Source organism: Papilio polytes, unplaced genomic scaffold (assembly GCF_000836215.1).
Source record: "Papilio polytes unplaced genomic scaffold, Ppol_1.0 DF823901.1, whole genome shotgun sequence".
In the NCBI taxonomy this organism is placed as follows: Eukaryota; Metazoa; Arthropoda; class Insecta; order Lepidoptera; family Papilionidae; genus Papilio; species Papilio polytes.
This window is the reverse complement of record NW_013525303.1, coordinates 767,820-782,686: the sequence shown is the minus strand read 5'-3', so window position 1 is coordinate 782,686 and position 14,867 is coordinate 767,820. Positions and strand designations below refer to the sequence as shown.

At 32.5% G+C, this 14,867-nt stretch overlaps 3 protein-coding genes across 3 annotated transcripts in view; 1 reads left to right on the top strand and 2 right to left on the bottom strand.

The window, feature by feature from the left end:
- Nucleotides 1-1,486, top strand: part of LOC106102892 (gastrulation defective protein 1 homolog) — a 3,822-nt gene extending 2,336 nt beyond the window's left edge. The window contains 1 exon segment of the mRNA XM_013282497.1: nt 1-1,486. Within this exon segment, the coding sequence (XP_013137951.1) occupies nt 1-1,055 (1,055 nt within the window). The 3' untranslated portion in view covers nt 1,056-1,486.
- On the bottom strand, nt 1,479-5,719 carry LOC106102891 (39S ribosomal protein L39, mitochondrial). The gene is made up of 8 exons (XM_013282495.1): nt 5,557-5,719; nt 5,304-5,483; nt 4,985-5,085; nt 4,417-4,558; nt 3,335-3,553; nt 2,496-2,609; nt 2,023-2,138; nt 1,479-1,727 (listed from the first exon to the last, which is right to left on the bottom strand). Exons 1-8 carry the CDS (start codon nt 5,627-5,629, stop codon nt 1,653-1,655), a joined length of 1,020 nt encoding a protein of 339 aa, XP_013137949.1. The 5' UTR covers nt 5,630-5,719; the 3' UTR covers nt 1,479-1,652.
- A 565-nt stretch (nt 5,720-6,284) lies between these two features.
- Nucleotides 6,285-7,562, bottom strand: LOC106102845 (TP53-regulating kinase). Its single transcript, XM_013282439.1, has one exon. The coding sequence runs from the start codon at nt 7,387-7,389 to the stop codon at nt 6,676-6,678; it is 714 nt and encodes a 237-aa protein (XP_013137893.1). The 5' UTR covers nt 7,390-7,562; the 3' UTR covers nt 6,285-6,675.
- Nucleotides 7,563-14,867: the final 7,305 nt, after the last annotated feature.

Genomic DNA, 14,867 nt, shown 5'->3' with positions numbered 1-14,867 from the left:
GTTCACAAGATGGTACACTCCGTCTCTGGTTGACAGAGAATCCGAAACAACACAAATCCGTTATAAAACCACGCCAACAAGGAGGTTTAAGAACCAATCCTACCGCTTGCACATTCTCTAGAGACGGCAACACTGTTGCTTGTGGATGTTTCGATGGTTCAATACAAATGTGGGATCATAGAAGAAACTTCGTGAATACAACAGCATTACTAAGAGACGCACATCAGAAACAAACAGAAATATCAAGCATTTGTTACTCATATCTTGGTACACAATTAGCAAGCAGAGGGAATGATGATACATTAAAATTATGGGATTTAAGAAACTTTAAAAAACCAATAAATGTTTTCTCTGATATTTTCTCAAGATATGAACAGACGGACTGTGGTTTTAGTCCGGATGATAGTTTGATATTCACCGGAGAATCTTTACAAAGGAAACAAGATGTTGGTAGATTATTATTCTATGATACAAAGATGTTTAAAGAAGTAACGAGTATAGAAGTTTGTACATCGCATGTAATTAAAGCGGTATGGCATGCTAAATTAAACCAGATATTTGTAGGATGTGGGAATGGAGTTATAAAATGTTTCTACGATCAAAAGAAAAGTTTGCGAGGTGCAAAACTATGTATAGTTAAAACGCATAGGAAGAAATCATCCGTAGGTATTGTAAGTACGCAGCAAATTATAACACCCCATGCGTTACCGTTATTCAGACAAGAAAAATTAAGAACCAGCAAGAAGAGAATGGAAAAAGAACGATTGGATCCAGTAAAGTCTAGACGACCAGACTTACCGATCACATCAGGTCAAGGTGGGAGAGTAGCGGCATCTGGAAGTACGCTTAGTTCTTTCGTGATCAGGAATCTAGGGTTAAGTAAGAGGGTAGATGATGAACAGGATCCAAGGGAAGCTATCCTGAAATATGCCAAAGAAGCTGAGGAGAATCCGTTCTGGGTCGCTCCGGCTTACAAGAAGACTCAACCTCAGCCGATATTCCAGAATGATAATGAAGAAGGACCTACTGATGCTAAGAAACAGAAAACTTCGTGAATTTATGAAAATAAATTTTAATTAGAGATCAAATTTTTATATCATACTTCATACTAATATAATGAATGCGAAAGTTTAGATGGATGGATGTTTGTTAGAGTTTGTAGTCGAACCGAATATAGCCGAAAATAGCCGAACGGATTTCGACGAAATTTGGTACAGATGTAGAGGATAGTCTTGAATAACACATAGACTATACACTTTGTTTTTTTTTTTAATTCCACGCGGACGGAGTTGCGGGCGAAAGCTAGTATGACATAAAGTATCTCATATTTGACAGTGTCATGTACATTTGACAATAGTGTACATTAGGGTACAAAAAGTTATGTACCCATAAACATTTCTGGTTGTAATTATGAATTTGGTACTTGAAGTAAATAAAATTATTTTCAAATTATGTATCGGAAATAAAAAAACATGAAGTAAATACATCTTATTGCTTTATTTATAAACCTAAACCTAAAATCCTAGACTTTTGCTTAATAATGTTCAAAAAAAATTTCTAACTTGCCTGAAAAGGATCGACTTATTAATAACAGTTGATTCTGAGTAAGACAGTTGTAGTTTACAAGCCTATACATTTAACTTAAGTATAATTTAAGCCTGTGCTTTCATACTCTGTGGTGTAAACTTTCCATCCCAGAATGAATTGATTGGTGATCTCGCTGAATTCTGAAAAAAAAACAATAAAAAAATTATATCGACTGAAGCTGGCTACATACACTCTGACAGTTAACTGAATTTGTTCAACAAAACTTAAAGGAATAAAAAAAATGTTTTAGCATATTAAAAAATACATTCAACACAACACTTTACCCTAAACATTAAAAAATGTAAAAAAAAAACATCCTATCAGCATTAATAATGGTAACAAACAAATCTTTCCTAATTTGCATTGCAAAAAAGACCTTTTTTTAATATAAACTGTTAGCGTAATGTCTTAAAAATAATAAATATTATGCCTTACCAATTTCTTAGCGCGATCCGTCAGTATCGAAAACGCAAAATGATTCAATATGGCGCCGGTCGGTAACGCCACGCCTTGGAATCGATACAATTGCTTCACCTCACTCTCCGATGATCCTATGGCATACAAAAAAAACTTCACATACGTTAATATACGCCGACTACAAGTCCTAATGTGGCTTGGACCCTAAGTATCTAGGATATATCAATATATAAAACTGAAATAAATACTAAAACAAAAATGATCACTAATATTATAAATGTGAGAGTTTAGATGTTTGTTAGAGTTTGTAGCCTAAGCGATTGAATGGTGCTCTATGAAATTTGGTATAAATGTGTTCTTTTTGACTGTCAAAAAGAACACATAGGCTACTCAGTTTTGTTTTTTTACTTCGACGCGAACGATGTCGCTGGCGAAATCTAGTATACATATAAATTATTTGACTAATCTTTTACGAACATCCTGTATCTTACCCAATAGTTTGTGTACCGAAGATATAGTGACTTTGCCAATTTGTCCCGTGCTGCTTATTAGAGGTCCTTTAGATATATCCACGTGATTGCCCACCCTGTATAGTGTCACCTTACCTGCGTTTATACGAAATTAATTTAATCTATATAAAACATACTTAGTATTATGATTGTATAACAAAAAAAAACAAAATAACAACAAAAACTTATAAGAGAAAAGTAAAAAAACCTGCCATTGTCAGTATCAATATTTTACAAGATTTGAAAACAAAAATTATTCAACACTAGCTGTTGCTCGCGACTGCGTCCGCGTGAAATTGAAAATAATAAAAACATGGCCTAAAAAGATTGCAAATAAATTACTTTTCTTACAGTGAAAGAATTTTTTAAATCGGCCCAGGAGTTTTTGAGTTATTTCAATACATACAAAAATACAAATCTTTCCTCTTTATAAGTATAGATGGATAATATTCAAAGCTAATTTTAAAACAATATTATACTACTAGCTGTTCCCATGCGACTTCATCCGCATAAAATTATGAAAACTTTATTTTATTGTTTTCATGTCAATGTCAAAATGACAAGACATGACAAACCTTGACAATCTTGCTTCCTTAATGTTGGCAGGAACTTATGGTCTCTTTCCCACATTACGATTTTATCGAAAATATTTACCCCCTAAGTTTAATGGCGTGCATATATATAGCCTAAAGCATGACGTAAGTGTAGGGCTTTTTATTAAAAATAGAATAATTCAAAAATATGCTGTAATTGCTGACATCTTAGGCAACAAAGAAGCGTGTGTTTACGCTTTATTATATTAGTATAGATGTAATACTCACCATTAGCCTTAGCAATATCCGGTATCTGCTTCGTTTTATGTTCATTGTCCACAAACATTTCCGAAGCTAACGCTTCTCCTACTTCAAGTCGTTCTATCAATTCATTCTTTCTCGTTAGTTTAACATACTCCGCACTTAATGTATGCAGTTCCTGTTGTGTCGGCTGCCAGTCCGGTAACGAGGGTAAATCAATATCGTAGATAAATGATCCGCTACGAACTAATAGAGAAATAAATATTATCAATATCTTACTAATATTATAAACTAGCTCTCACAAGAGATTATGTCCACATGGAATTAAAAAAAAAACGAAAGAAAACGAATCCCTGAAGAAGGATCCCCGAAGGGTCCGAAACTAGTCGGTGCCGTCACTGGAGGATAAAAGCGTGAGTTGAGCCGTGAGTAGTGTATCTGTTCTTCCAAAGTATCCTCGAAATCTATGGCAATTATCGAAATCCTTTTAACAGTTTAGGCTACAATCTCTAACAAACATCCATCCATTTAAACTTTCGCATTTATAATATTAGTATGATGTAAAAGTGTACATCGATGTTTGTTACAGTTTGCTGCCTAAATTGCTCTATAAATGTATTGTATAGGTATAAAGAACACATAGACAACTTACTTTTGTTTTTTTCAATTCCATGCCGCAGGAAATGTAATTTTTAAAGAAACTAGCTATCGCCCACACATTCTACACGCAGAATGATTCATAAATAAATAACTAAAATGTTTCAAACAACAATATTGTTGTTTTATGAATATGCTAAAGAATTCAAAGAGCTGATAATTTCTTTGTTGAGTCATAGATCAGTGATTAAAAGCTGTGAACTAGTCATTTGAAACAGATCAGAGCTGATTTACTTTCTACTAAGGGCCTGTCCCACTAAATTGCAAATTGTCTAATAATCCAACATGTAAAATATATAGAAATATTGGATTTTGTTCTCTTATCTGACAGTGACGTCATTTTTAATCCATCTAAGCTTCTATCAGCCGGTGGTGGGACAGGCCCTAAGTATCCTTAATATCAATCTTATTTTAGTTTCTCTATATTCTAAGTGTTAAAGAAATATACTCACTATCAGGCCCTGGAAAGCTATGCAATTTAACTGTGACATTATCTTTAAAGGCTACAGATGCGCATGCACCGAGTACAAATGAACAAGTCCGCCAGAATGCTTTATTCACTTGCTGAGGTTCCGCTATGTTGAATGTCTGGAACTGAACATTACAAACATTATATTGTGTTTCTTGCTTATGTTATAAATGCAAAAGTTTGCATGAAATTGTTACTACATATTTCATGTATTACTAAATAGATTTTGATGAAATTAGTCATAGATTTAGACCATGGTTCAAAAGAACACATAGACAAGTCAAGTTTTATTTTTAATTCTTCGCAGGAGTTAGGAGCGACTGCTAATATAATAACTGTGATGATGGATTTTTGTTATAGTTTGTGGACCAAACTGCTGAAACGATCTTAAAAAAATACAAAGAAAAAAATATGCGCTAGCCGTGTTGCGGAAACTGTAGGCCCTAGTCCCTACTACTACTACTACTACTACTACAAATGTTTAAGATATTGTAGTACAGAATATCAATAGAATAAGTTAGTGGGATATTCTGTAAATATAAAATGCCTACCTCTAGTGTGCAACTCTCTGGTAGAGGTCTATGCATGTCCCAGTGAACAGAACCATCCAGTAAGGCCAAAGCACTGCTCTCCATATGCCATTCCCCAAGATCTGAAATATATAGCCACTTTATTATTACATAACAGAGTATGTGGTGTTTTCTCAACCGATATACTAAAGCTTATATCTATAAAGGACACATAATGTACACACTACAGTAAGATGTCTAAAAAGCCATATTTGATGTACAAAATTACGTCTTCTTCACTTATAAACAAATGATGATATATACGAAGGTTTTCACAATATAATTATTTACAAATACGTACGTTTAGCACAATCGTATGGTGTAGAAATGTCTTTATTCATAACCAATGTGCATTCTTCTGGTACACCCTTGTATTTCACTTCAATCTTTTCTATTCGACCAACTAGTTCTAATTGCCGCTTCTTTTCTAATGTGAAGAGATGATGCCGACGCTCTGTAGCTTCTTGAGTACTTAAATATCCTTAAAAAAGAATTGTCTGTTATGATTCTGAGAAATAAAATTCTTGTAATAAAATGTCTAAATATCAACTTACTAATGGACAAAAATGCTTTTCTATTACTTTGCCGTAACATAAATTGTGATAACTGAGTTATGGGTAGCTTCATTTTAACTATATCCTATTTTATAAATACAGTATATTGTAAACAGTTTTTGAGGTTATCCGCGATGCGAATGACAGATGACAGCTGCATTTATTTTAATTCCGTTAATGGCAAAGGCATAACATTTTCTGATATGGTAGTTGAAAATGTTTGAGAACGTTACATGTGAAGTAGTCAATAGAAATATAAAATGTTTCTAATACATTAAATTGCGACTTGCCTATAAAACACATATTTTTATTTGCAGTTTCAGTTCGTTTTATTAGGAACCATTTACATATATTATTTACCCAAAACATGCTTGAATATCACTTCAAGGCATATTATTCATTGATTTCGACTCTATCGTAAAAATGATAAAAAAAAATATTACCCATTTTACTTACAGATAAATTACCATTATGACAGTGGAAGTAGTTTTTGAGTTATTTCAATACATACAAAAATACATATCTTTCCTCTTAATAATCTTAGTATAGATAATATAATTTGATGCGAAGCAGGGCATAAAGGCATGATGGGGAGAACACTGCACAATGCACATGACCTCAGGCTGCTAAGATATTTGAAAAGGGTTGTAAGGGTCAAAAAAGTAATTGAAATAAAAAATTTCAAACCTTTGAAAGGTTTATTCATACAATTGTTAAATGCATTATCTTAATTCTAACAAGACTTTAATGTCTTCTAACACTAAATTACTTCCGTAATACATCTACTTGAATAATGAAGGGTTGTACAATGAAATATGTTGTCACTAATTTTGATTAATATTATTTACAAAAGACTCCTTTGTTATACAATATACTGTAGAAGAGAAATTATTGAATAACTAACATCTTTCGAGTTACGTTTTTTGTTATTTCATTTATCATATTCAATTGTATTTTTGTACTGTTTTTTATACAGCTATGTGATTAAAATGGGAACCTACTACTAAAACATTCATCCAAAAACATATCTATCTCTTTTTATCATTCTAAAAATTGAGACAGCTATGTTTTTGTATTAAATTTTTGGTTGAAAACAGTTAGTCCGTTAAGTCTTCTTTTTTAGCCGACCATTGTTCGCTTTCTGCCCCTCGCTCTGACTTCTTCAAATTTATTCAATATTTCCTTTATATTGTTTTTATTGTAACTTTTATAGTATTCGAGAAATTTATCGAATAACTTTGGATAATTATTATGTGTACTTATAAAAGCTCTTTCAAGAACATATAAATCCACACCCTTGTCTTCCGCACTGGAATCTATGTATGATAGGCCAAAATCTATCATCACCAACTCCAGATTATCATGGTTCAACCATTTACTATCACCTTTAATTCTAGACGGTGTTTTTTCGACTAACAACATATTCGAAGTTGTCAAATCGCCGTGTATAATGTTATTATCGTGCATTTTACGCACAGATTCACCAATTACGTTGGCAATGAAGTTTAAAACATCCTCGTTCTCTTTTACATTCTTTACAACGGTTATAATAAAATCTTTTACCGTAATACTGATCTCCATATGTTCCATGTAAATACGACGTCTTTCGAAATCAACCAGATACAGCGCCGGTGTTTTCACTTCAGCTAAAATACATCTTAATATTGATCGTGCTTCGTTTTTAATCCTCTCTTTTGTGATTGTAGAGTCTAAATCAGGGTGGCGATAGTTTTTCTTGAATCTTTCCTTAATCAAAGTCGGTTTTCCGAGATATTTGCATACAAACAATTTCGCCTCCGCTCCTTGCTTTAGTAATTTTAAGTTTTCGGACATTTTGTGTTCACTTATGATTTACAACTTATTCATTTAACATTACGGCTAAAGTGTCAAAATATATAAAAGTTCACGTTTCTCACGATTTCTTTATTTGTTGAAAAATTGCGGAGCTCAAAGAAAATCAATACTTGCAGCTAAGGTGTTGCTATAGTCCCTTAGCAAGAAGTGCAGTTAATTCCCTAGAAATATAATACGGAGTATTCAAAACAATATGTCGATATTCTATTTAACCATAAAATAAAAACTAGAAATAGACAAAACAAATGTAAAACCGCTACTCACTTTCGATTACTAACGCAAACATATTTTATACTTCCTTAATGTTGTACATGTTATAGACTTGGGATAAAAACCATGTAGAATTGAAATAAAAAAGCTGCTGTAGCAGCTTTTCCATAGTTGAAATAAAAAGGTGTCTTTTAAAATTACCAACACTTTTGGTTAAAGTTCCAAGTTGGCAATACCATTTACAAATGTCAGTTTTGATGATTCCACGTTTCGTTTCAAGACTAAGCATTTTTTGAAAACGTCTCTGAAATTAAATCCAGAAGTCATCTAATTTGATTTAAAACCTTTATAAGTTCAATTCACACATATTAACTTAGATTATTTCAAATAAAACAATGAAAAACGGATATTAGATAACTAAATGTTTAATAACATCACTAGAGATACTAGAAAAACAAGTGTAATCCTTAATATAGTTTAAGACAAGGTAGAGCAGGCATTAGTATTTTTACTAGCAGAAAAATGGGATAAATACATTTCAGAAAATATATTTCCAAGCGACATTTTCATAAGATAAAACGGAATGTAAAATAAAATAAATGTAAATCGGCGTATATGAACAGCACCTTACATTTAATATCTTAGGCACTATATCTGTACTATGTTATGTATATGTACGCATGCCACCGGGTGTATGTATTCACTCGTTGGGGAGCAAGGGAGGCTGTGTGGGCGTGTGGTATTGGTTGTTGCACTCGCGCCGGCCGGCGGCACAACTTACATTTAGATTCGAACGCTTAATTCTACCAAATAGTTTAAAGGGAGACAGTGATTTAGACAATCTATTAACTCGGTGTTATCGCGACGTTTATACATCACAGTCTCTAATAAAATAAGAAAATTAAGTCGTGTACTTTTATCGAAAAATAAATAAAAAACGAACACCTTAATTTAGTGTCTGTGGTTTATTATAATTGTGAGAAATATGTCTGTGGAGGGATTGGAATACGAAAACATCGTGCAGAATGGCCCTAAAAAAGTAAGTTCTACATTTTCCTCCTTTTATGGATTAATAGAACAGGATCAGCTTTGATCTTACAGCGTAACCTTTCATTCATTAATTGATATTTATTTTAATTCATAAATAGAGTCAGGAGATGTGTTAAAATGAACGTATAGGCATGAGTAAAGTTGCCTGCGTCTGTATTGATACGTAAAGGAGGGTGAGGCAGTGTACTATACAAATGTCTGGGTGCATTTTCGTAGATATACTATGCAGGCGCGCCGCTGAGCACAGGCTAATGTGATTTCCGTCTGGATTTATGTAGGAATAACGCCTTTTGACGTATCTATTTTTTGTTATAATGAACTGTTTTAATTTTATTGAATATTTTCGATTTATTATTTAAAACGATTGTCTGTAATTTTTTTTTTACGACGTTGACATTATTCTTGGCTGTATGACTATTGATCATTGCCTTTTTTCCTCGTAATTAAATAAAATCACTAATTTGTGGATGGTAATAAACCCTAGTTTACATTAAAATTCTCGTTTTTATTAGTAGTGATTATGATTATTTTCCCATTGAAAATGTAAAACTTTCTCTTCTTCACCTAGATTATTTTTTAAATTAAGAGCGTCAAGTTTGTACATTTTAATCTGTATAATTACGCGCTCTTTTATTGTCTCCGTGAGAAAATCGCGTGCTAGTACACATTCCAACTAGCGCATAGAATATGTACATATTAACTGTTCAATTTCACAATGAGAGATGAGAAAATTCTCGTAGAGACGAATTAAATTTTTCTAACTGTCGAATAAAGGTTAAATCGTTGACTATTTCTTATATTAAGGCTAAAAATAGGTTTTCAAGATAAATACTGTCATTTGATTAAATATTCAATAGTTAAAAACTGTAAATATTGCCAGATCGTTTTATATCGCTGGCAAAAATAAAAAAAATGTGTCACTTACAAAAGGTCTGCAATAATTATTCTTGCGTTTCTTTTTAATTCGGACGATAAATTCAATTTGCATAACAAGGTTTCACGAATTTCGTCATAGTAACCGTCTGACGCGAAAATTATGCAAAACTCTTTTATACAGTCTACATTTGTTTGGCGCGCTATTAAAAAATTGACAGGTACGATAATTATTACTAAGAATTATATGAAAGCAGACCTCTCAAAGTAAATATTATAGAGGTTGTTGACTGTTCAAACACGAGTTGAGCTTTGATATCAATAAAAAAGTGTTTACAAGAATTATATTTCATAAAAAAACGTACATACTAGACAGTAAATGTATTAATAACAAGTAAAAAAACAAAACAATTATATTATACGAATCTTTCTTGTTGATTAATAGACAATTTATGACCACTTAATTAATTATAGGGTTTAAAAAAATACATCGTTTTAACTTCAATTTGACAGAATTTCCGAATTCGAATTTCAAAAATTCGTGCCAAAGATGTAGTTCGAATTTGACTAGTAAAATGGTGCAACTGATTTTAAAATTACTAAATTTTAACAATACTTAATAGATCTTATTTCTAAACCTGAAATAAAATGTGGTAATTATTTATATTTTAATCCGTAACTGTAAAAACGTTTATTCAACAATGACGATTAAAAAAGTACTTAGTCAATCGATTGACGCGTACAAAAGTTAACTAGGATTTTTTTTGCTAACTTAAAATTCGACGAAATCAAAACTCATTGGTAACTGGGAATGTCGTAACATTTGTGGATTGACTTTCACAGAGCGGCCGTGAACTTGTAAAAAGTCTCGCATTTTTAGCAAACTAATTAGCATTTTGATGATAAAGAGCATATTTATAAGAAACCTTACGTATGTTTTCCCTTCCCATATCTTTACCCTCGGCATGGTATTACTTCATATACGCTACCATGGAAATCTAGCTTAAATTATTGTCTCTGTGCGGATTGGATAGTTTGCAATTTGCCAGTAGCTTTTAAAATTACGGCTGGCATACAACTGACATCATATAACTGACGCCAGAGTCCAGAGGCAGCTACCGTCCCTGCTAGGCCTGCGCTACTCTACAAGCGTACTGGCCAAATGTAAACCAGGCATAAGGGTAAGGGATAAGTTGCATAACATCGTGTGGTTAATGGTATTGGGCTTATGGTGAACATAAAAAATTAACTACGTCAAACATCTGCGCAGTTAAATTCCGTCGCCTACGTTTTAACGGATATCTCGTGAAATTGTGTGTAGGTGAATGTTTTTTTATTATTTCACATAAAATTATACGAGTATTTGTTGCGTAAGACTTCGTTCTGTAATCCAGAATGTAAATGTACATTTTCACCGCCTAACGTATGTCATCTCTCTCATTCCCTTAAAAAAAATAGAGATAGCAAAACCTGATAATGGTAGCAATTTATTTTACCATTTTTTGGAACTCGAATTTTCCTTTTATATAATAATTTTAACAACGAATGCAATAACAAATAAAAAAAAATCGTCAAGATAATCTAAAAAGAGAAATCGTATGTTGTTAAAAATATTCTTTGACAGTTGCCATATTGACTGTAGTCTAGACCAGGGAAATAGGCGTTGCTATCCGTATACAATCAGTATCGGAGAATATTTAAAAACTTCATAAACATAGAAAATAGCCAAATAATAAGGTGCTAGTGGTATATATTAATTTATTTACACTTATTCCCACCGTTTTAAATAATTTGTCGGTCTATAAATCTAGATGCGTCTTCCACGAATTTTTTTTATCTGTGAAAATTAAAAAGACAAAAGTCAACATTCTCTACAGCCATCCCGTTACGCGGGAAATGGTTATTTCATCCGACATAACCTGTTCTTATACCTCTTAGAAGTACCACTGTTCTTTATGTTACAAAACTTCGACAATCCAAAGTGACAATTAACGAGTTTTGATATCTTTTTAATATGAAAACATAGATAAAAATCATAAAATCGAAGCAAGATAATTATAGTTTTTTAAAAGCACTTAAGATAATGTCGGTTTTATTTGATTTATTTTTTATATTCTACAATCTGTGATTTAATCTAATTTGACGCGAACATACGATCATAAAACGTAAAATTAAGGATGTACCATGTACCGTGTTGCATTTTAAAAAAAAAACAAGATTCAATCTGTTGCTGCTGTCTGCTGAAAAAAAGTTTACTTATGGCCTAATATTACTTTGTTATGTTTATTTCGGTTCAAGAGTCTGCCAACATTAAAAAAAAAATGTCTTTCAGTCAGTCACGTTAACACAGACTATGGTCTGTATTAAACGCAGCAATTTCTCTTGATTTTATACGACTAATAGAAACACTTGTGCAAAAATACAGTGAAATGACTAATTCCGGGGAGGCTTTTTGCATTTTTTATATTTGCCTGCAACAGCGAGGAGCATTTTTAATAAACAAAAAGCTGTGCATTTATTTTTTAAATTTCGGAACGTCGCCGCTTTTTGTGTTTACGCTTTTCCTGTTTTCCTTGTCGTATGCTAAATGCATGGCTATTGTTTACGTGTAGTGTTTTAAAGTAGTAAATAAAAACGTTGTGTTTTGCTTAAAATACCATTTATTTTCAACGTAAACAACTGCACGGTTTATTCCTTTCTCATAATCAAAAACTTGCAAAAAATAATAGCATTGTCTATGGTTTACAGCTGCGTCTTCAATTGTCATCAACCAAATCTTTGACATGATAAAGTAATGTGTATCTTTAATCGATTATTCCAAAATGAACTCGATTACGACAATCGAATCTATCTAGATCCGGGATCGCACCGAACTCTGTCCCAATCATTGGGTACCCTAAGTAAATCAAATCTCGCCCGCGAGATCGATGACCTCGCACCTACGTCTGCCCCATACTTGGGTCTGAGACCATAGACAAGGAAAAATAACGTGTGATTTTTTTTTTACTTTTTAGTCACCGAGTATTGACTTTAGTTGTGAATATTTACAAACATAAAAGTCTTTATATCTACATGACTTAAAAATAATTTCAATTTTATTATATAATATTACATCAGAATATTAAGTGGCTATAAATGTTAACGGTCGTTTAAGTGATTTAAGAGCTCAAGAAACGGTTCTGTTGCTAGAAAGAGAGAGATGTGTTTGATATTATCAAAATAATCTTTTAAATTAAGCGGGGTAAATAACCTGCAATATTTGCAAAAGCTTTTCATCGAATGGCTTGACTATTTCTAAACTAACGACGTTACACTTACAAGGTGACATCGTCAAGTTTTCCATAGACACGCAGCAAGTTGAATTATCTATAACAAGATACAAACATGCGTGTTAATTAATCTTTATTTAGTTATGTTTAGTGCTTAGTGAACAATGTGCGTGACATTGCCCGCCACTGAACACTAATCTGTCAGACAAAATGGCGTCTACAGCTTAAAAATAAAATTTCAGTTTATAACATTTATATTTCATAGTAATATTATAAATGCGAAAGTTTAGATGGACAGATGGATTAGAATTTGTATCCTAAACAGCTAAAGGATTTCGGTGAAATTTGGCATAGATGTAAAGTATAGTTTGGAAGAACACATAAGCTACTTGCTTTTTTGATTCGACGCGGATTGAGTCACAGGCGAAAGCTAGGTTAACACATTTCTTCTTTTTCAATAATGTTGGCAATACATCTTGAATTCATCTCATTCTAAATGTCTATGGTAAGCGATGTTAACAGCCGAGATCCGCTCGCTGATTTTCCTTTTAGATAAAGAACCAGTTCGTGAAAGTTAAAACATTTTTTATAAAGTAATAGTAAATACAATAAAATTGTTACTGTCAACAATTCTGCCTCCAGACGTCTCGCCTTTGCTCCGGCACGAACGAGGTTTATTTTAGAGCTGACTTTAAACCGATCAAATCAATTACCCACGCTTATATATCTGTTCTGAATTTATTACACCTTATGTCAAACCAGTAGAAGCCATTTTGGAATGACCTTTGCGTTGTCTATGGTCGTTTTTATTCTGCAATCGAGCTATGGTAAAGCGTCTTGATAAGTTGTTTTTTATTCAATACGATTAATGCACTAGTTAAAGGAAAATTTGTCGTATTACAATTGGATTGGCGTTTATTTTTCAACGATGGTATTAATCAGTATTGCATGTGACCTTTTATCGCTTAATTTTTGGAAGTTCAATAATTTGTTTTTGCGTCAATAAGCATATATTAATTAATTTGACAGTTAAACAAATAAAAATAAACAAAAAAGAACACTTAAAATATTAATTTAAATGAACATTATCCTTATTTGAACAGCATTACACCGAAAATGCAAATATATTCATTTGCCTCATAGCTAATTCAGATTGAAACCAACTCTCTTCATATTGTCACTTATGCAGAAATTGCTGTTGCCTTTTTTGGTCCATTTCGTCGTAAGTTTTGTATTTAAAATAACAATGTATACTAAATACAGTGTCTTTTCTACATATACGTAAAAAACAAGTTTAAATTACTTTTAATTCACCTACTTTTTCCAGTATCAAATTTCTTAAAGCACACTAATATACTATAATTGAATATAACTTACATGGAGTTGTTCGAGTTTCATGACCATATAAGACATGGCTGTAAGGTCGACGCTGATCTGAAGGAGACGCGTTGTATACTGTGATATGTGTATGTTACCGTTAAATTGTGAATTATGACAATTTTCCATTAACCTAAAACATTTAAGCACGCGCACAATTTTGACTAAACTTTTCGCACAACTGTTTAGTCGTGGTTTGACTAGATTTTTAGTTGTGCTTCTAAACAATCGACAATCGCACAACAGTTGTGTGATAGTTTAGTCATAAGTGTGCGCTCGCTCTTAGAGAAATAGTGTAGTAAGAACAAGATATGTAACCAGATTCACTGATTTTTATAAATGGACAGGCTATAAACCTTATGTTGTCCCTATTTTAGCCTTTGCAGCGCTGGTGTTGCGGATGACAGCGGTAATGAAAACTCATTCGAATTATAGAGATAGAATTAATTATCGGGAACCTCTATAGTTAGGGATACAACACTAGTGATGACCTTCCCTCATCACATTTCCTGATAAAACGAAGAAAGAAGCAAAACCTGTCATTTACAAAAACTACCAATCATCATCATGTTTATATTTATACTTTTTGGAGTAATACAAGAAAATTTATTAGAGTTACAGCACATGCACAATTTAACAGTGGTAGAGCCCGCTTTAACATCTTCACACGAATGGCTC

Coding starts and splice junctions, on each gene's coding strand:
- LOC106102891 (XM_013282495.1), bottom strand. CDS start 5,629: ATGAAGCTACCCATAACTCAGTTATCACAATTTATGTTACGGCAAAGT. Junction 5,484..5,556: donor AAAAGCATTTTTGTCCATTA/GTAAGTTGATAT, acceptor TTCTTTTTTAAG/GATATTTAAGTACTCAAGAA. Junction 3,554..4,416: donor TAGCTTTCCAGGGCCTGATA/GTGAGTATATTT, acceptor TTTCTCTATTAG/TTCGTAGCGGATCATTTATC.
- LOC106102845 (XM_013282439.1), bottom strand. CDS start 7,389: ATGTCCGAAAACTTAAAATTACTAAAGCAAGGAGCGGAGGCGAAATTG.